This window comes from Gopherus flavomarginatus, chromosome 5 (assembly GCF_025201925.1).
Source record: "Gopherus flavomarginatus isolate rGopFla2 chromosome 5, rGopFla2.mat.asm, whole genome shotgun sequence".
NCBI classification, from domain to species: Eukaryota; Metazoa; Chordata; order Testudines; family Testudinidae; genus Gopherus; species Gopherus flavomarginatus.
Genome location: NC_066621.1, coordinates 122,160,238 through 122,183,137, shown reverse-complemented (window position 1 = coordinate 122,183,137; position 22,900 = coordinate 122,160,238). Strand labels below are relative to the sequence as shown.

Genomic DNA, 22,900 nt, shown 5'->3' with positions numbered 1-22,900 from the left:
CTATTCGGTGGCAATTCGGCGGAGGGTCCCTCACTCCCGGTCGGAGCGAAAGACCTCCCGCTGAATTGCCGCAGATAGCGATCACGGCTTTTTTTTTTTTGGCTGCTTGGGGTGGCAAAACCCCTGGAGCTGGCCCTGAATATTGTGTCCAGTTTTGGACCCCCACACTACAGAAGGGATGTGGAGAAATTGGAGAGAATCCAGGGGAGGGCAATGTAAATGATTAGGGGGTTAGGGCACATGACTTACGAGGAGAGGCTGAGGGAACTGGACTTATTTAGTCTGCAGAAGAGAAGAGTGAGGGGGGATTTGATAGCAGTCTTCAACTACCTGAAGGGGGGTTCCAAAGAGGATAGAGCTAGGCTGTTCTCAGTGGTGGCAGATGACAGAACAAGAAGCAATGGTCTCAAGTTGCAGTGGGGGAGGTCTAGGTCGGATATTAAGAAACACTATTTCACTAGGAGGGTGGTGAAGCACTGGAATGGGTTACTTAGGGAAGTAGTGGAATCTCCATCCTTAGAGGTTTTTAAGACTGGCTTGACAAAGCCCTGGCTGGGATGATTTAGTTGGTGTTGGTCCTGCTTCGAGCAGGAGATTGGACTAGATGACCTCCTAAGCGCTCTTCCAACCCTAATATTCTATGGTTCTATGAATGCCCTGACAAACATTCTTGAGATGCTTCCACCACTGTAAGAAGTCCAGGACCAGTGGAGAAAGACAGACCACTACATCCAAGGAGTGGAGAGTTGGATGGTAAACTGTCCTGAGCCACAACTGGATCACCTGCATGCAAGCAGACATGTGGCCCAAGAGCTTCATGGAGATTATAGAAGGCGGAGATTGCAGACTGAGACAGAGATGGTGAGTTGCTTGAAAACAGTCAGTTGGTAGAAATGCTCTCAAATTCATAGAAACTATTAGGGACCCAGTGAACCCTATGTTCTGAGTGGGAACCAAAGCTAATTTCCATGTGTTTAGGATGACACCCAGATAATCGAGCAAGAGCAGTGTGGTGTTGACATGAGAAAGGACTTCATCCCTGGATGTGCCCCGCAGTAACCAGTCATCCAGATACGGGAAGATGTGGATCCCTTTCTTTCTGAGATATGCCATGATGACAACCATGCATTTGGTAAAAATCCAAGAGGTAGAAGAGAATCCGAAGGGAAGAACCATATACTGGAAATGGAGCTCTGATATGTTGAATCAAAGGAATTTTTAGGGGTTCGGTAAAATTGCTGCATGAAAGTAGGTGTCCTGAATGTCCAAGGCAGCAAACCAGTCATTCAGAGAAAATGTGGGGAAAATAGTCAACAGAGTGACCATTTGGAACCTCATGTACTTGACATATTTGTTGAGGCTGCAAAGGTTGAGAAAAAATGGTTGCTAACCTTTCTTAACTGCTATTCTTTGAGATATGTTGCTCATGTCTATACTATGTTAGGTATGCGCACGCTGCGTGCACAGTTGCCGGATTTTTTTACTTTAGTGGTATCCACAGGGCCAGCTCTAGCACCCTCTGGAGTCGTGTGCACATACACCAGTATAAGGGCAGCTATTGGCCCTGCACCCTCTCAGTTCCTTCTAGTCGGTAGCTCCGACAGAGGGGTAGGAGGGTGGGTCATGGAATGGCCATGAGCAACACATCTTGAAGAACAACAGTTACATAAGATTAATAACCATTACTTTTTCTTCAAGCGCTTGCTCATTCCATTCCATGCTAGGTGACCCATAAGCAGTACCCCAAGGAGGTGGGTTCAGAGTTCATGGACATGCTGACTGTAAAACTGCTTTCCCGAAATGTCATTGTCTTGGGCTTGTTAGGTGATGGCACAGTGGGATGTGATGGTATGAACCAATAACCAGGTTGTGCCTCAGCAGTTGTCCTGGATTAATACCTGTGCGAGAAACACTGCTGACAAAGCCTGGGCTCTTATGGAATGAGCAGTTACAGTGGCCGGAGGCAGGACATTCACCTGCTCATAGCAAGCCCGAATATAGGTTTTTATCCAGGGTAAGATTCTTTGGGATGACACAGGTACCCTCTCATCCTTTCCACTATTTCTACAGAGTTGCATGGATTTGTGGAAGGGCTTAGGCCTTTTAATATAACAGGTCAGAGCCCACTTAATGTCCAACACATGAAGCCGACGTCCTCAGCAAACTTGTGAGGTTTTGGGAAGAAGACAGGTAGAAAAATGACCTGGCTGTTGTGGAATTGTGACACCACCTTTGGTAGAAAGGCTGGATGGGGACACGATTGAACCCTGTCCTTGAAGAACTTCATGTAAGGAGGTTCCAACATAAAGGCTTTGCTCTCAGAGACCCATCTGGCTGAGATGATAGCCACCACGAACGCAACCTTCCAGAAGCGAAGCAGTAGGGAGCATGATGCTGACGGATTGAAGGGAGCCCTCATGAGCTTTGATAGGACCAGATTTAAGTCCCATGGGGGTGGGGGGGAGGGTAGCTTGTGAACCTGAGGATAATGTCTTTCCAGCCCCTTTAGAAACCAGACTGTCATTTAATGAGAGAATATCAATCTGCCATTCACTGGAGGGTGGAAGACTGAGATGGATGCCAAATGAACTTTAATAGAAGAGAAAGACAGACCTTGCTGCTTTAAGTGAAGGAGGTAGTCCAAGATAGACTACAGAGAAGATTGGAACAGAGAGAGATTCCGTTCGGAAGCCCAACAAATGAAATATTTCCCCTTGGCCAAGTAGGTAGTCCTAATGGAGGGCTTTCTTCTACTCAGCAAGACCTGTTGAATCTGATCCAAGCAGGCCTGTTCCTTGGGGTCCAGCCATGCAGCATCCATACAGTCAGGTGCAGGGAGGCAAGGTTTGGGTGAAGTAACAGGCCATGGTCTTGTGAGATAAAGTCTGGGCAGAGTGGGAGCATGAGTGGCACTGCCACCAAGAGGTCCAGGGAATAGAAACCCTGATGCCGGTGATCTGGCGGAACCACCTCCACTGCTCTCAATGTAAGCAGAGAGCGAACCTGCTCAAGAAACAGTATATTGGGAGAGGGGTTCCTAAAGAGGAATTGTGAGGAAGGGTTGGAAGTAGGCATGGAGAAGAACTGTATGGCATAGCCCGATCTGCCGGTGTTTAGGACGCAGCTGGTGGTGGTGACCGAGCCCCAAGCACTGTGAAAGTGAGCCAGTTTGTCCCCAAATGGAGGGGCTGGGGGGCGGGGGGAGAGGGGAAGAAGTGATGACTAGAACACTGGTCTGAACCAAGGAGTCAAAATGGGTGCTTGGGGGATACCGGGGAGGAGCGCATGGACTGTCCAAACCTTGAACCCAACTACTTCCTCCTATGGGATCTATGCCCCTTTCTGGGGTAGTCCCGCTGTCTTGAGGAAAGGAAAGGCTGCCCAAACATGAGCTGCAGATGATGCTATGGTGCAAAAGCAGAGGGTGCTGACTGCCACGATGGCAACATTGGTGGTGTCAGCTATGGGGGACACCGAAGAAGTTCCTGGTGCCAAGGAGGTCCCTTGTTCCAAGTCCAGTACCAGCACCTTTCTACTGAGTCTGAAAAGGAAATATTGGGGCGCATCACTGACAGACCCATAGGTTCAGTGGCTCTCCCAGCCAACAGGGCTATAAAAGACAAATCCCCGGCAAAGTTCTGGACCAAGGAAGAGGTTGGGATGGAAAGGCAGAGGAGGTAGCATCGCTCTTCTCAGTACTGGACACAATGGATGCCCTAGGGCTGGAACAGGGGTCAACAGCACAGTGTCTCTCACTTCCTTGTGCAGTGCTGGGGAGCATATGACAGGACCTGCTCCGTCCTGCATACTGGCATTCACCACGGGCTGATGCACTTTCCTTCTGGAGGAGGAAGACAAATCCTCACAGGACCTGGAGTGGCCTTGGTTGGTCTTATGCAACCTTTTCCTCAGCAAACTCAACTGGGAACAACTCCTTCATCTCTTTAGAAATGCACTAGCTCCAAGATGTGAAGTGGCAGCACTCTCCGAACCCGAGGGTGACCTCTGATCTGAAGAAGGTCTCAGTGCCTGAGCAGGCTGCATGGCCTGTTCAAGAAGGTGCTGCTTCAGACAAAGAGCCCTCACCACTTGAGTCCTTTTTGTGAACCAATAAACTATATTCAACTAGAAAAAAGGTAGCTGAATAGAGGATTGTGAGACTGAAAACTACATAGAGCTCCGACTCTAGCCATGGGAGGGGCTACTGAGGATACTGAGGAGGGATAGGAAGTTGCTGCGTCCTATAGCCAGGGGAGGGGCTACGGCCATGAGGCATGAGCACCACCCCCCAGGGTACTGCTAGGTAAATTCTCTGGCTCTCATGGGCTGGATGTGCAGACACCTAAGTAGAATACACAGCTTCAACTACTTGAAGAACACCCTGTGCTCTTCTCTGTGGCTCAGACGATGTCTGTACTACAAAAATGAACCATATTTGACACCCAAATATGGCTTGTCCCAAACTCCTGTCCAGGATTCCTATCAACCAGTTTTCAAACTAATTGTACTCATGGTGCATAACAGGGACAGTTGAGTTCAGCCTATGTTGTAGCAAAGTGTACTAGTGGACTACGTCTACACTTGCAGTTAATGATGTGATTCCCAGCTCTTGCAGGCATATTTGCATTAGCTCTCATCGAGCTAGCACATTAAAAATAATAGTATAGCCAGGCTAGCATGGACAGCAGCAAGCAGTGAATGGGCTACCCTTGCTGAGTACATACCCAACGGGTTCAGGAAGGTTTGTACTTGGCATATCTAGCCAGTGCCACTGCTTGCAGCTGCCCTTGCTACCTTGGCTACACTATTTTTAGCATGCTAGCTCAATGACAGCTAATGCAAATATGTGCTCACTAGCAGGAAATCATACTCCTAGCCTCAAATGTTTCACATACCTTGACTGTACCTGTGTTGCAACTATACAGAAGCAATACTGCAAACCATTTCCCTCTGTGCTCCTTTTTACAACTCATACATTGCATAACTGCTCTTGCCCACTGTCTGTTTAATCACTTTCTTCTTGTTATTTCTGCTATTAAAATACTTTGACAGGGTCAATTTAGAAAGAAGATAGGAGCACTGATCCAAGTCACTGCAGCAAAGAAGAAAACTATGTAAATAAGACTATGAATACCATTTGTCTCTGGTGTCTCTTTTACAAACCACTATAGATTAGGACTGAATGGTTATTTCACAAGTCACAGTGATTTGCTTCCGAGACACAGGGAATATAACAGTCATGTGAGTTAAACTGGTAGGACTTACAGTGTAAGGGATTCATTACATAGCCCACGGAACGCATTTGCAGGCACTGAAGTCACATAAGGATTATCTGCAATTTCACTGCAAAAGAAGACAAAAGGCTTAACACTGCAATAAAACATCTGCATAACAGAACAGACATAGTTTGAATCTTCCATTGTTAATGATTCTCTGACATACAGCACAATAAAATGCAAAAAATAGGGTACAGTTCCACAAGTTATATGTTCCAGATGTGCTGGAAGACTAAAATGCTTCAGCCACCTAAAAAGTGTAGGTATCCAGAATGCCTGTACCATTACTTGCTTGCATAAAATAGATGGGTTTTATATTATTGGCTAATGTGTGCTCAGCCTGTGTGGTTCTTTTGAATAACAGCACAGATAGATTGCTCCTTTCACAAGCTAGGGAATTAGCAGATAAGTAAATAACAACAATCACCACAATGATAACTAATTTATCCCAAGTAAAGTTAAAGATAAGGTTCTAATATTTGTGAAGAATACCATGAAAGAAAAGATCACAAATAGACTAAGCTGTTCAAGATAAAGACTGTCTTCCTATGCGTCTGAACTACACGTAGTACAAAGGAAAGGATGAACAGTTAACCCTGAATTGCACACAATCCTGGCAGCTGGAAAGGACCTCTAGTCATCTAGCCCAATGGTACATCCCAACTTAATGGCCCAGTAATTGTCCCACAGCCCACCACATCCCCAAAACCTTTGCAACTACCACCTCCACAGCATTCCTGTCTCAGAGCTAAGTGCTGTTGGGGCAGGGAGGGGAGGAAGGATGAGGGAAAGGATATAGTTTCACCATGACTGGGTTTGAAGGCAGGAGCGAACAGGGTGATGATACGATGGGGGAGAAGTAAGGGAGCTACTTGTTCCTTCTCTACTTTTCCATGGCTCCCACTGGGTTCTAGCTACCGCAAGATTCTGCAGGTTTTGATTTTCTTCAGCTGGTGGATGGTATGCTCCAATAGACATCTCCTTATGGCCCACTTGACAGTCATTCCCCATAGGCTGAGAAACCCTGGTATGTCCATTTCACTGTATGTGGCAGGATCTGTTTCATTACCCCTTGAGGTATAAATACATGATACAAGATGCTAAAATTCAACTTTTATCACTACCATCTTCATTCCAAACCTTTTCCATTGGTAATAATTTTCTCACACAATATTTTGGGGCTGAAATTTTCCATGACTGATCCCAGCCCCAAAAGTGATTCTCCCTCTTAATAACTTGTTTAAAATTGGTTCAGCTGGTTTTGCGTTATACCAGCATGGATCTAAAATATGTTTTACCCACAGAGAGGTCTCAATCAGAAAATCTGTGACTCAGAAATGGCTAACAGTAAAAACTGCAAACTTAGCTCAATTTTAGACCTTTCCAAGATCTAAGGTTCAAGCCAAGTTTGAAGAAAAGATTTTCAGTCCTTTACAATTATGAATCTTTAAAATTGTGACTCCGGAACACATCCAGTAAAATGTTTCTGTTCTTTATATAGTGTCAATTAAGTGCTATTAGAATCAGAAAACTGACTAAGTAATAGTGACATCTTTTACTCAACAAATGTACTCCTTATTGTCTTCTCTTCACAGAGAATAAATTATATTTAACATCAATTGTTTCATTTAGCAAGACTATAATATTGAGTTATGGTACAATTGGCAATTTTTTAGAGAAGATGAACCCTGTGTGTTCTTGCTGAATCTGCCTACTTTAAAAAAACATTACACATTTATTTTAATAAATTCCTGCTAGACCTGCAGAACCAACATAGGTACAGAAGAGTGAGCTGGATTCAATTCCATCTGGTTCATCATCTACAAAATTGTTTATTAAGTTCCAAATACAATTTTTCTTGATGGTAGTGATGCATGAACCAGAAAGAATATGCTCAGTTGAATATGTAGGGTCGTCAGACGGAAAAAACATCTTTTTACTTCCAACCTGAGCAAATTTTATCCAGAGTCTCTGAGAATTATATACATGGGATCCATGGCATCACTTTTAAAAGTCACTTCTCAAAGTGGACCTTTACTTTCAAATAAAGCATCCCAGAATGCTGGCTACAACCAATAGCACCTTAGCTTAGTAAGAGGAATAATTCCAGAAAAGACAGCAGACCTTGGTTTAGGACACCTGCCACCAGAAAAACCTGAGTTAAGGACTGCTGCCATTAGAAGACATGAAACCAAACTTCTTCAGAACAAGGAACTTACAAGTTCCATTACCCTTTCTCCTAGCTTTCTTTGTTTGCTTTTTAAAAACATCTTGTACTTTTTCTAAATTAGAATGTGAATGTGGAGCAACGAGGCTACATAAAATAAACTTGCACTAAAAATTTCACTCAGAATGTGAACTGAGGCCAAGCTGCTATTTTTATTTATTTATTTAGCGGTTTGCATGTATTCAGTTAACATTTTCCCTTCGTGTTTTCCATATCTCCAGCTCTTGCATTTTGTGGGCTCTGGACCAGAAGAACAGAGATAAAAATGGAGGGAGACTGTTCTTGCTGGATTGCTAGGATACTTCTTTCAGGTAATTATTTGACACCTCTCTCTAAAGTGGGAGTCTCCACTGCAGAATTGTTTGGGACTTGACTGTTGCACTGTTCTAACCAGATCTGCAGGGCAAATACTTACAGTAAAAAGTTCACATCAGCTGAATAGATTTTGGTGAGGTCAGGAAATATCATAATTCCAGTGTTGAAAATTCCACTAAAACAGAGGACAAAATAGAAAAAGAGAAAGAATTAAATTTAATGAATCACTACCCAAAAAGGATGCTGTAGGTTCAGACCATTACACAGAGCTGGATGGAACTTGGTTATTTTATACTCTCCACTGATTGTCAACTCACCTATGAACTATTTGTACCCAAATTCAGGGCTATGAAGAACACATCATAAATCAGTGTGGGGTTTTAGGGAGATAATCTGCAAAGTCTTTTCCACCTCTAACTACCAAGACTTTGAGATTACACAGGTTTGAACTAAGCCACTTACTAAGTAGCTCCTTTCCTTTATTTGGCAGCATCAGCAATAAAAAAGTTCCATGCCATCTTCTTCCAATTCTCCATGGGAGTGTCAAGAAGCACTTTTATCAACTGGGTAGAGTTGGGGTGCTAAGGGCACAAACCTACTCCCACTGAAGTCAATAAGAGTGTTACCATTGACTCCATGATTAAGCTCTAATATAGCAGTAAGACTGTCAATGTCAGGAAGATATTGAGAAAGTTAGAAAGTCTTTAAGAGGAAAGGCAAGGTGGAGATTTGGAGCAAACAGAGGGAGTGAGCTTGTGAGGACGGAAAGAAAAAAGGTGTAGAGAAAAGGGTCAGAGAGTAGGAGCTTCAAGCTTTTGGGACAGTATGACAGGGGCACAGACACACAGAACGGAGAGAAAGTGTGTGTGTGTTCTGAAAGCAAAAAGATGGGTCAACATTCAAAAAGAGATGAAGAGAGATAGGGCTCTTGGAGATGAAGAACAGAGGGCCCAAATCTCTGTTCCTGCTGACATGTAGTCAGTGCAAGAAAAAGGCAGAATAAATTTGACTGTTGGTCCCATTTGCACCTCCTGGTATTTTGGTCCTTGCTGGGGGCCAGGACCAGCCCCCAGAGTAAATAAGAGAAGTCTCAGAACTAGGGTTGACAACCCTTCCAGATTGTCTGGGAGTCTCCTGGAATCGTCCTCAATCTCCTGGTGACTATTAAAGGCAATCCAGGAGATTTTAATAATCTAGTCAGCAGCGCTAAGGCAGGCTCCCTACCTGCCCTGGATCTGCGCAGGTCCCAGAAGCAGCTGGCACGTCTGGCGCCTAGACGCAGAGGCAGCCAGGGGGTTTTCACGTACTACCCCACACCCTGCCCCTAGAGCTGACTCTGCAGCTCCCATTGGAGCCCCCTGACCATTCTTGAGCCTAGAAGCTGGAAATGCTGGCCACTTCCAGGAGCTGCCCAAGGTAAGTTCCGCCCAGACGGAGTCTGTACCCCTCCCCCCCTCCCACAGCCCAACCCTCTGCCCCAGCCCTGAGCCCTCTCCCACACTCAAACTCCCTCCCAGAGCCTGCACTCCACAGCCCCTCCTGCACACCAACCCCCTGTCCCAGCCCAAAGCCCCCTCCCACACTCCAGATCCCTCAGCCTCACCCCCAGCCCAGAACCTGCACCCTTCCCGCACTCCAACTGCCCGGTGAAAGTGAGTGAAGGTGGGAGACAGCAAGCAACAGAGGTTTGTATTCATTCCCCCTCAAAATGCTTTGTTTCAAAGCTTCCCCATGTCTTTAGTTAATGTCACTTGGTGTCACCAGGTAACATCCTTAATGAGTAGTTAGTATTTATTTTTGATGTTTTTTTTTAACTTCTCCCTCCTATTATTTGCCATTTGTCTTCTGAGAGTGAGAGCTCTGAAGGGCTCACTATGTTTGAAGATCACCGAACCCACTGTAGGCACTACAAAGAATGAAACAACAAGGCAGCCTTTCATTATCCAAGGAGGCCCTAGGAAAGAATCTTTGAATTACATAAACTGTGTGATCTTTAAACTGCGCACACTCTCCCGTTACCCAGCCTATGGAAGGAAAAATATGTCCTATATGTTTTCTTTGCCTGAATTATGTAAACTGCTCCAGATAATAAACTGGAGACAATAAGAAGTCTGCCATTCATTGTGGCTAAGATTTGTTGTTCAAGTTCTGCTATGAAGGAAACAGATCTAGTCTTCAAGGTCTGCCCCAACTTTACAGAAATGCAGTTATTTACTTTAGCACTGATCCCTTTGAGAGAGAAAATAACTACAAGAAAACACTACTCTGAGCTTAAAGATGATCTGCAATGGAGACAAAATTGTATTTGTGTCCATTTTTATAGCTTTATGGTATATAAACAAAGGCTGGAAATTCATGGTCCCTGCCTTCCTTTGTCCCCAAGCTTCGGCTCAAGATCAAAGATCTACCCTGCTTCTTTTTTATTTTAATTTTTTATTTTTTTTGAAGACTCTATGGACAAATGGAGAACTCCAGACCTATTTCTGACATAGAACTTACAGCAAATTGGGGCCTAATGATGAACTTGTCAGCTGTAGTTAATGTGCATTATTATATGTAAACATATATATAATTAAAGTAAAAACTGTACATATTTCTGTTGTATCTGTATTATATCTGTAACAGTGGGCTGGAGAGACTAGGGCCAAGTCAACCCTGCTGATTACAGAATGAGTTCTGAGGGGAATCAGGCAATTCTCTATAAAAAATGGAAGGTGGCTGCAATAAAGGGGGATCCCAAGTCATGCTGATGGGCTCTAGCAGGAGAAAAGAAGATGACTCCTGTAGGATCATTACACCAGGGAGTTTGGAGGATAAAGCCCAGTAAACAGGAAGCCCCTAGGGAGTAGGAAACCTGACTGTGTTTGGGACTGGATATCAGAGCCTCAGTGAGGAAGAGCTGGGAGATCAGACAGGAATGGAAGAAGAGACCTGAGAGTGAAAGAAAATGCCAGAGTTAAGTATGGACTTTCTTTGTGTTGTTGGACTTCCATTTGGGACTCTGGGTTCTTGTAAACTGATGCTGGCATTAAACTGGTGCCAGAAGGGGTAGTGTTAACAAAAGAAAACCTCTGTGAGTTCTTAAACAGCCCTGAAGAAAGTAAAAATCAGAGGTGAAGAACTTAGAGAGGTACCCCTGGCCAGCAGGGGGTGCTTAGTAAGCAGCAGTCTTTTTTACAGTATCGCTCTTCTCAATCTTTCCTACAGATTTTGTGGCAACACACTTCCTTTGCTTCACCAGGTTCAGCATTTCCCCCTGTGATAGTGGGGGGAGCCTGGCATAAGTCAGTCTCACTCTGGATAGTTTTTATTCCTCACTCAAGTTTTATTTTTAAATATTTTACAAGGTGGGCCTCAGGGTAGGCCCAAGAAGTACTCTTCAGCCAAACAAAGAAACAAATTCATAACACAGATTCATAAAACTTCTCGAGAGGGTTGCCTTGTTATGCTGCCTCCACGGTGCCAGTCCTTCCCCAAACAGGCACTTGGCTTGATTGCTTCCCCTATAGGAAGGAGAGCAGCCTTCTACCCAGGAGATACCTTTTTCCTGCTGCAGCTTGTCTCTTCTCTCTTCCTCCATCTCCCTCACCAGAAGAGGTGTTTTTAAAGGTCACAGGCAGCCCTTAATTGGATTCACACATAGGTGCCGACGCTGTGGGTGCTCCAAGGCTGGAGCACCCACGGGGCAAAAATGGTGGGTGCTGAGCACCCACCAGCAGCCCCCTTATCAGCTATCCCCCACCCCGCAGTGTCTCCCACCCACTGGCAGGTCCCATGAATCAGCAGTTCCCCTCCTCTCCCCATGCCTTCCACATGCTGCAATCAGCTGTGTTGCGGCATGTAGGAGGCTGGGGAGGGAGGAGCAAGGTTGTGGTGGAAGGCGATGGAACTGGGCAGGAAGAGGCGGGGCATGAGTGGAGTAGGAGCAGGAAGAGGTGGGACGGGAAGGCATGTAGATGGGGCCTTGGAGAAAGGGGTGGAGTGGGGGCGAGGCCTGGGGAAGAGCCATTGGTCAAGCACCCCCTGACACTTTGGAAAGTCCATGCCCATGCACATGTCCTTAGCTGACCTGAGGTAACCCCTTTTCAGCTCATGAGAGGAAAAGGGCCTTTACCATTCTGTCACAATTCCTAGAAGGGACCATTTTAATAATCTACATAACACAGCGCACAAAATTTCACTCAGTAATTCATATCCAATAATTGTGGTGCTACATTTGACTTCATTGATATTACTGAAAGTATAGAACAAGCAGCAAATAAAAGGAATAAAAAGTCCAAACTAAATTCCCTACCCCTCCTTCGTGACACCTTTAAAACACTTTTGCAAATACCTTCCCCCCTACCCCTATAGGTTTCTGGATGAGATGTCAAATAGAGGTCCTGATTAAGTGTGGGTATCTACCCCTTTCAGCAAGAGCAGTCCAAGTTTATTCTGGTGTAACTACCATAATGAAAAAAGTAAATATGAAAAATGAATACATTTATTGTAATGAATAATGTACCAAAGAATTAGCTATCCAGATTCTGGGATGACGGCTGGGCTTTTGAGGCTAATGAGATCCAGAGTCTTGGCCTAATTCTAGCCTGACCCAACCTCCTACTTCAGAAACAGGACCAAAAGGACATAAGGCATTCCTGGGACTCCCTGATAAAACAGCTTGCAGCTCTTTTCTTGCTTGCCCAGCTTATAACTGGCCTCAGTTTAGTTCAATGCTTACATTAAAAGAAAAAGGAATAAATTTTCCATCTAGCTCTGAAGGGAAAAAGAAATTGTTACACTGTAGTAGGACAACATCTACACAGAGAATAATCTCTGAAAATTAAGTGCCCAATACTTACAGGTATTTTAACAGTGGGAGGATTTTAAAGGCATCTGGATCTATGTAATGTAGACTTCTAGCATTGCGAACTTCTCTGTTAAAAAACAGATACAAATTAGCATATTAGCAAAAAAATTATGTTCATATTTTAAATTTAAAATAAACAAAACAGAATATCACTAAAGTGAACTTTCAGAGAAACATAACTCCTGTGCTCAGCTCTTGCACTGGACTGGATCCCAGTAATACAACAAACTGACATCACTCAATAGAGGTGAGCATGTTTGGTGTGCACTGTTACATTACAGCATCATCATCTGGACAGATTTGGTTTTGGACACTAATAAGCTTAAGTAATGAGGAGAAAGCACAGGGCTTTGGCTTGTTTGTATGCACACACTGATTTTATCAGGAAAAGTCAATAAAGCTATTGAAATGTGTTTAAGGTTGAATGCAAGTAATGTTCAAAATCAAAGGCAGCTTGGGAGGAGGTTTGCATGTGTTGGAGGGTTGGGTAATGGACTGAAATTTTTAGTTTTGGATATAGAGAAAAAAAGAGAAAACAAAGATTATAAAATAGGATTTCATTTCATGTGGGGCCATTTTAGGGGCCTGTGAGTGTCAAAGTTTATTCTGTTAACACTCTCAATTAGTTTTCACCTTCTCATTTAAATTTAGTAAATATAATAATAAAAAATAATCTACAGAAAACGTAAAATTTGTGAGTTAATAAGTATGCAGGAGGAAGCATCTCCACTTGGGCAGGACTGGAAGTTTGGACACGATCATTCTATTTTTGGTTCTGTCTGTGACATGCTGTGGTATCCTGCAAAGTTACTTAAACCTTCATATTGTAGTTTACTCCCAGTAAACTGCAAATAAATACTACTACAAAAAACAATGTAGCATATGTTTTCATATTCAAAGCGCTTTACAAAAATTAAGCCTCATAATCTCTCATGCTGTTACTACCTACATCATAATGTAAGAAAGATAGGGTATAAAATACAATTAGTTAAGCAACTGCTTAACTGATTACCTGTTCCACCTTTCTCAGGGCTCTTTTAATTTTGATTGATTAACTAAAGAAAAGGACTTGAGTTGAATTTAGTCTTAGAGTTTTATTAAATATCCTAACAACAGCAACTAAGTGTGTAGGATATAAGACAAAAATAGTATTGGACTATGATTTGGCAAACAGACTAGGAAATTGATTGATATAGCCATTCACTGATATAGATTGCAAGGCCAGAAGGGACCATTGTGATCACCTAATCTAATCTCCTGTATAACAGGCCACAAAACTTCCCCTGAAATATTTCCTAGAGCATATCTTTTAGAAAAACATCCAATCTTGATTTAAAATATGTCAAATTTTCAGAATCAAATCACATAGCTACAACAGAAAATAAAACTTATACCTAATCAGTATCTTGGGAAGATATCTTTGTTTAAAGTTTTGACTAAGAGTCCTCCAGAATAGGGCCTCACTTGTGCTAACTGGTTATTAACACATTAGATGAGAGAGGTGGGGATCCAAAAATAAAGCATAAGACAATTCAGTCACTTACATACCAATTCACCAAGGTCGTCTTCTCAATGGATCTATAGTAGCCCACCCTCTTTAACCTAGTTCCCCACAAATTATATTAGATCCAGTATCTAACACTCCTAAAAAAACTCAAACAGACTCCAACGAGAAACTGAAGAATTGAAATTAATTTGCAAACTGGACACCATTAAATTAGGCTTGAATAAAGACTGGGAGTGGATGGGTCATTACACAACGTAAAAACTATTTTCTCATGCTAATTTTTTCCCCCACTGTTACTCACACTTTCTTGTCAGCTGTGGGAAATGGGTCATCCTGATTATCACTGCAAAAGTTTTTTTCCTCCTGCTGATAATAGCCCATCTTAATTGATTACTCATGTTATAGTTGGTATGGCAACACCCATTTTTTCATGTTCTCTGTGTATATATATCTTCCTACTGTATTTTCCACTGCATGCATCCAATGAAGTGGGTTTTAGCCCATGAAAGCTTAAGCTCAAATAAATGTATTAGTCTCTAAGGTGCCAAAAGTACTCCTCGTTCTTTTTCCTAAATATCTGACATTTATGACAGACTGTACAGCTGACTGCAGTTCAAGAAGCTTGTACACTTGGTCTGTTTTATGTTTTTATGCACCTAGAACTTGAAGCTAGACACCATGATAGATACATGTACAGTGTTCTAAAATTTTAGTTAACTGTAACTTGTTCAGTTTTAAAGCTCTTTTACAACAACCATGATTGTAATCTGTTACAAAACAAGGACACACACTAACTCTGTGACAATCTTTAAAGCACATACACAAGATGTACATTTCCTTACTAATTAAGAACCTAGTTTCAGGAAATGGTCAATTGATTGATTTGGGTAATCACAGGAGAGAAACTCTGTGTTATTTATCACTAGATCTGAGGGCCTGAGTCATTTTTGCCCCACCCTGACCAAGGGCTCGGGCTTATTACTGCTGTTGTACTGATATTGCTCAGTCCCTGCCCGAGCGCCTGAGCGCCTGACTCATTGTTGCCCCGCCCTGACCTAGGGCCCCGGCATAACTGTACTTATTTCTGCCTCCACAAGGGCCCCCAGGGGAGACTCCCGCAGCCAAACTAATTCCCCAATACATCAACAGTGTGTAGTGAGGCAATGTGGTTCCCCGCCACCCTGGAGAGACACAAGCCCCGGCTAACCTCTCTACAGGTACCCATTACAGTAGCATGAACTCCCTCTGCTGCCATTGCTGGTGGTGCTGCTATAAAGGGCCCAGCCGACCCCCAGGGTATGTCCATATTGCAATTAAAAACCCACAACTGACCCATGCCAGCTGACTTGGGCTCAGGCTGAAGGACTATTTAACTCTGATTTAGATGTTTGGGCTCAGGCTGCAGCCCAAGCTTTGGAACCCCACAGGGCCTACACCTTTCCAGGCTCTAAAAGAATCTGATTGTCTTATCACTAGAAAAAACATATCCACAAAAGGGGGGAAAGCTCATATTGCTACCAGGTGAACCTTGATAAGGAAACTGCTAAGCCTTGTCTCAGGTGCAGCAGATAGTCTAGTATATACTGGATGGACGAGTTCATTGCCAAGACTCCAATCTGACAAACCCAGACATAGAACTGCTTCTGTTTTGACAGGTAGGCAGCCCTCGTGAAGAGCTTTCTGCTTCTTAGTAAGATCTGGTGAACTTACTCTGAGCAAGCTTGCTCTCTGAGATTTAGCCTTTGAGCTTCTAGACTATTAGATGAAGGAACTGCACGTTTGGGTGGAGCAGATGACGTAGTTTGGGGATACCAAATTCAGATGCAATGGGAATGAGACTGGAGTAGCTAATGAGAGATCCAGTAGAGTGGAGAACCAATGTTGGCGGGGAAATGCTGGGGCTATTAATATAGCCCAGGTGTGATCCAGTATGATCTTTAGTAACATTCTGTGAAAAAGTGGGATTGGGGGAAAAAGCAAAGTAAAACTTTGCTGTCCAGGGTAGCAGGAAGGCATCTGTGATGTAGCCTGGACTGTGGTATTCCAGGGAGCAGAACTGGTGACATTTTCTGCTGGACTTGTTTGCAAATAGGTCTATTTGTGGAATCCCCCACTGCTGGAAAATGCATTTGGCAACTCACTGAAATTAGAATCCATGAAGGTACCATGAGCACAGTGTCCAGATGATGCTGGCTTGGTGCGTACACTGAGGCCAGCTATGTCAGGAGGGGCCTGAGATGCAGCCTCATGTGCTGTACTACATATGTGCACATGGTCATGTGGCCCAGGAGCTTCAGGCTGTTGTGATTGCATGAATCTTGAAGTCTGTCATGAGAGATTGAACAGACCAGAATGTTGACTCTGAAAGGAATGCTCTGGCCTGGACAGTCCAACACAGCCTTATAAACTCTATCCTCTGTACATGACAAATGGTAGACTTGTCTGTATTGAACAGTAGGCCTAGAGCTTTGAAAGTTGACTGAATGAACTGAACATTGGATATAATCTGAGCTTTAGACCAGCCCTTGACTAACCATCCAGGTAAGGGTAGACCTGCATTCCTAGTCTCTTCAGGAATGCTGGCATCAGGGCCATACCTTTTTGTGAACACCCGATGAACTGCAGACAGGCCAAACAGAAGCACTGTGAACTGGTACTTCACTATGAACCTGATACACATTCTGTGACCTTGGTATATCAACATATGAAAGCAGGAGGCTCTTAAATCCAGGGCAACATGAGAAGTCTCCAGGATCCAGTGAGGGAATAATGGACGCCAGGGTGACTATGCAAAAATTTATCTTTTTGAGATAGTTGTTGAGCTGATATAGGTCTAAAATAGCTCTGAGGAAATAATGGGAATAGAAGCACTTCCCTCAGATTCTGTGGAACCTCCTCTATGGCTTCCACATGAAGGAGAGATTGAACCTCTTGGACCAGAAGCTCTTCATCAGAGAAGTCCTTGAGGAGGGACAGGGAGAAAGGGGAGAAATAAACTGGAAGATGTAAACAAAAAAGCAAATATTGTACTGTGCCTGTATTGCATCTTAAAGATAGGCACATCTGGATTGCCTGTCCCAACTCCTGCACCCCCACATGCGGGGCAGCCACTTACAGCAAGATGCTGGGGCTGCTAGCTCAAGACAGCTGGAGCCAGCAGAGCAGGAGCAGTGCTGGGGTCTGCACTGCTTTCACCCCTTCCCTCCTCCCCGTCTTTTACCCCTCATCTCTGGCTGGGAAGGGGATGCACTGTTTTTTACCACCACCTTATGGACAACCTCCATTCCCATGATGTCCATAACTCTGAGGTTCTACTGTAGTTTAAAGAGTAGAGAGATCATGTACATAAAAACTGGACAGTCTTCTATGAAATGGCTCCTTTTCAAGATGTTACAGTAACTTCAACAACTTTTAAATATACTATGATAAACACCATCCAATGTTATTTTAGCACTAATACTTAAAGAACATTATATAAAGGCAGAACATAAAATAAACGCATAGCACAAAGGATGCACTTATACCTTGACTAATCTTGCACTTCGGAGAGTAATTAAACAAAAAACAACAGCTGTAACTAGCATTAACAAATCTGAGGACTTCTGGAGGGAATTCAGGAAAACAATCACATTTATAAACAGCCTTCCATTAGATCACATGAAGGTGCCTAATTCTCCAGCTGTCTTGCATGTTAGTACTTTCCAAAATTCTGTGATTAAATTATATTTGTATTCCTTAGCTCTTAACTGTCTAAAAACACTATGCTAAGTACACTCTTCAGCACTAGAAAGCCCTTTTTAGTGACATTAACAGAAAGATGTCCTTCCATTTTACAAATGGGAAACTGAGGCATGGTATACTTGACTTTCCCAAGGCTACATGATTAATTGTTGCCACAGGTGACTCTGGTACTCATGGTTCCTAGTCTTGTTCTCTGACCATGCTTTTCTCCCTGCAGTAGATGCAGCTGACACCTTAACCCAGACTAAAAACTTAGAACATTCATTGTTAAACAAATATTGTGTATGTGATCTACATTCTATGGGAGAGCTATTTACATTCAAGGGCTTATATTGAGGAGAGTTAAATTATCTTTGTGTCAGAAATCAAAATTCAAAAAGGAATCTTCTTCCTATTTGCTACTTCATAGAAGCCAATAAAGAACAGTCATGCCCAGGAGTGGCAGTGACTTGACAGCAGCAGTAATGAAAACCCTCAATTTCTCCTTCAAGCTTCCTCTCAGCTACACTCACCTCAGGGAAACAATGGAAATCCCACTGAGTCATGTAAAATGGGACTAGACAAAGCACTGGAAAATTATACACTGTATGGAAAAGTCTTGCCATGGCCAAGGAGATGAAGGTGGGCAAGATGGTGCAACAAGATCTTATCTGCTAACCACAATTCAATCAAGTGGATAACTTCTATCTGTAGTGACTGGTGCTGACAGCTCTATTCACAGCTTAGAAAATATTCTGCCTGTAAACATTGTTATTAAAGTGCATTAGTATTAAGAAAAAACTAACAACTACGGAATGGGAGTGTGGAAGACAGAAAAACAAAGGCCTTGAGATGCTGTCTGCAGGGGGATGAATTTTATATTAACTGAAGATAGCAAAACCTTTTAAGGAAGCTGTACCACTATTTTGGCAGAGTGACTCAGGGGATACTGCACTAAACTGGAGACCTGAATTCTATTCTCAGCTCTGCCACTGGCTTGTGGGTGACCTTGATGTCACATCCCTGCCCCGTGCCTCAGTCTGCCCATCTGTAAAATGGGTACTGCTGGTGGCAAAACAAGAATTTCATTTTTGAAAGAAACTGAGGTTTGAAATTTGTTTTTGTTCTGCATCTGAACAAAAATGAGACCTTTTAAAGATTTTCATTTAAAAATATGAGATATCCACCACAGAACAGCTAATAGCCCAGTGGTTAGGGCACTCACCTGGTTAACTACAGAGACCTAAACCTAAGCCACCCACATCACACCCAAGTGCCCTAACCTCCAGGCTATAGTGCCAAGCCCTCACACAATCTCTCCTGCTTGAGGATGTTGCATTTTGTGTAAATAATTAAATATTCATTGGATCAGAGAGAGAGAGAGAGAGACTCCATAGCCAGGTGTTTAATGAATTCGCCCGGGATGTGGGAGACCAAGCTTCAAGTCCCAACTCTGCCTGATTCAGAGCAGATATTCAAATCTGTGTCTCCCACATTTTAGATGAGTTCACTAACCACAGGGCTATTGCCTATTCTGGAGCAAGTCTCACTCTGTCATTTTGACAAGAAATTTCATCCTGGACCTGGGAAATCTTCCTCTCAAAACCAATACGTTTCTGCAAAAATTTTCAGCTTTGACATATATGAATTTTTCAACAAAAAGCACCATTACCTGAAAAATACTCAACTAGCTCTGAAAAAGTGGATAATGATACTAACTGCTTTTGTAAAGTGCTTTGAGATCTAGGGGTGAAAAGAGCTATAAGAGCTTGGAGCATGAGCTTTCGTGGGTGAATACCCACTTCGTCGGTATGCATGCATCCAACAAAGTGGGTATTCACCCACGAAAGCTCATGCACCAATACGTTTGTTAGTCTACAAGGTGCCCCAGAACTCTTTGCTGCTTTTACAGATGCAGACTAACACGGCTACCCCTCTGATATAAGAGCTTATAATTAACAGTTATTCATGCTTGCAAGGATAACACAGGATCTTACCTAACTTGTGAAAGAAAAATAAGAAATGTGTGACCGTGGTGCTGTAGCGGCTACACTGAGAATACTTATTCAGGGCAAACTGCAAAGAATAGGACAAATGATACCCAAAAATGTATGCTTTATTCAATAATTAGGTTTCACTAAGGCCTGGTCTACACTACGACCTTAGGTCGAATTTAGCAGCGTTACCTCTATTTAAGCCTGGACCCGGCTCTTTAAATTGATTTCTTTACTCCACCTCTGATGAATAGTAGCGCTGAAATCGGTCTTGCCAGGTTGAATTTGGGGTAGTGTGGATGCAATTTGATGGTATTGGCCTCCAGGAGCTATCCCAGAGTGCTCCATTGTGACAGCTCTGGACAGCGCTCTCAACTCAGATGCACTGGCCAGGTAGACAGGAAAAGGCCCACGAACTTTTGAATTTCATTTCCTGTTTGGCCATCGTGATGAGCTGATCAGCACAGGTGACCATGCAGAGCTCATGCAGAGCTCATCAGCATGATATGCACATTGCCGGGGCACACTGCCCGGCTCGTACTTTGTGAGAAGTCTATGTCCATGTCTATGTCCTCATTACTTGTCACCGTGCTGCCATCACCGCCTCGCCTGGTTTTGCTATTGCAGCTTCTGGTTCTGTGCTGAAAAAAGGCATGAAACAATTGTCTGCCGTTGCTCTGATGAAGGGAGGGGCGACTGATGACATAGCTTACAGGGAATTAAAATCAACAAAAGGGACGGCTTTGCCTCATTACTGCACAAGGGGAGTAACCCTCTCTTCTTCTTTGAGCGCTGTTCCTGTGGGTGGTCCAGGTCAGATGAATGTAGAGTGCGGGCTGAGGAACGTACTGGCCGCCGCTTCCAGCAGATGAATGTAGAGCAATGTCCCCAATTCCACTTGGTCTATTTCTCTGCCTACTACACTCATATGGTCTGGAATGAGGAAGATTATACTATGTGTCCCTGGCATGGTGGTAAGGTTGGTAGCACTTTCTCTTAGTGGGTGGTGTTTAGATGCTCATTCTGCAAAGAGATGCCTGAGAGCCCTTCATGTAATGGAGAACCTTATCGTTTTTTGATTAAAACAATTTATCTTTGTCAAAGGGAAGGTCTTCCACCTTCATTTGCAGCTCTTTCAGAATACTGGCCAACAGGAGCAAGGATGCTCTGCACATCACGATAGTCCTAGCTGTGGTGTGAGCTGCTGTATCGGCCACGTCCAGGGAAGCCTGTATAGTAGTCCCGGCAACTAGTTGCCCTTCAGTGAGCACAGTCTTAAATTGTGCTCTCATCTTCAGGAAGGTCAGACGTAAACTCAAAGTGCTTCCTGTAATTGTCCGGTTGGTATTCTAAAAGACCTGCAAATTAAGGTGGAGGATCTTTTCTTTGACAAAGATAAATTGGTTCGTTGCCTTGATCACTAGTGAGTTTGGTTTTGGATGGGAGAAAAGAAAGTCCATTCCCTTGGCTGGCATATATTATTTTCTGTCAGCCCATTTGCATGTTGAAGGGATGATGGCTGGCATCTGCCACTCTGTTTCCGCAGGTTCAAGGATTGCATCATTTATGGGCAGAGCAATTTTGGAGGATGAGGAAGATTGCAAAATTTGTAGCAACTTGGGTTGATTTTCCTGGACCTCCTCTAGGTGAATGTCCTGGCTAAGTGCTACATGTTTAAAAAGTTCCTGAAATTGTTTGAAGTCATAGGATATCAGGATTGGAAGGGACCTCAGGGGATCATCTAGTCCAACCCCCTGCTCAAAGTAGGATCAATCCCCAGACAGATTTTTTCCCCCAGACCCTAAATGGCCCCCCTCAAGGATTGAACTCACAACCTTGGGTTTAGCAGGCCGATGTTTAAACCACTGAACTATCCCTCCCCTCCACATCTGCTGGTGGAGGTGAAGGTGGCATGATGGCCTCATCGGGGGAAAAAGAGTTGTGTGTTGGCCACACATCCTCAGGATTTATTTCTTCTTCTAGATCCTCCATCATCTCCTCTGGGACTACCGATGTTGTAGCCACTGCAGATAAAGGGTGACACCGAAGTTAACCTCTGGTTGGTGATGAGGTTCATGCATTTGTATGCTGCCCATGGGTCTCACGTGGCCACTGCATGGGGAATGCCATGTGGGGACACACCCATGGTTATCCATACCACAGGTAAGGTGGTTGTGCATGCTGGCCTTTGGGTCTCAGTATACCCCAGCAAGTCTGTGTTGAGTCATGCGGGAGCATTTGTGGAAAGAAGACTCCTACCTTCTGGTCCTCATTATCACTGTTGCTGGACATCGGCAGTACTGTGGGAAACGTATGCTGTGTAAGACGCTCCTTGCAGGTGATCCGTTGGTGCTGAGAAGTGATTGGGGCACCGATACAACAGTAATATATTTCTGATGGAGCAATTGTTGCAGTGCTGGTGGATATGGTGCTGATGGTTTAGTTGCGGCAGAAAGGTGCACAGCCATCTTGTGGCTGGATTTTGTCAGGGCCAGTGGGCCCATCGTGGTGCTGTCAGTCGGTCCAGTCGAGAGGTTGGTGCTGAGCAAGGCAGCATCATTAAAGTCATGGTTGGCACCAGAGGTGGCTGCATGGTCGGTGCCGTATCCATTGCAGGTGCCAGCATGGTTGGCACCCATGGAGGAAACATGGCTTTGTCTATGTCTCGACTCCTTGCCCTTCGCTTTGGATTCATTGGCATGGCTGGTGCTGGGTATCGGGGGAGTTATATGTACTGGCTCTCAAGGTTGTCTGCACCAATGGTAACAACCTTGCAGGGGACTGTTTCTTTATGTGGATCCCACTGTGAGGTCGATGCTTGCTTCCTCTATTCGTAAAAGAACATAAGAACATAAGAACGGCTGTATCGGGTCAGACCAAAGGTCCATCTAGCCCAGTATCCTGTCTACCGACAGTGGCCAATGCCAGGTGCCCCAGAGGGAGTGGATCTAACAGGCAATGATCAAGTGATCTCTCTCCTGCCATCCATCTCCATCCTCTGACAAACAGAGG

General features: G+C 43.9%; 1 protein-coding gene across 2 annotated transcripts in view; it reads right to left on the bottom strand.

Annotated features, from left to right (window-relative positions):
• Positions 1 to 22,900, bottom strand: part of TSHR (thyroid stimulating hormone receptor) — a 232,336-nt gene that overhangs the window by 70,206 nt on the left and 139,230 nt on the right. The window contains exons 5-7 of one of the 2 annotated variants that reach the window (XM_050953256.1): positions 12,660 to 12,734; positions 7,919 to 7,993; positions 5,266 to 5,343 (exon numbers count right to left, since the gene is read on the bottom strand). In XM_050953256.1, coding sequence (XP_050809213.1) covers positions 5,266 to 5,343; positions 7,919 to 7,993; positions 12,660 to 12,734 — 228 coding nt within the window. The remainder of the gene's footprint in view (positions 1 to 5,265; positions 5,344 to 7,918; positions 7,994 to 12,659; positions 12,735 to 22,900) is intronic. The other variant, XM_050953257.1, reaches the window with a different exon arrangement.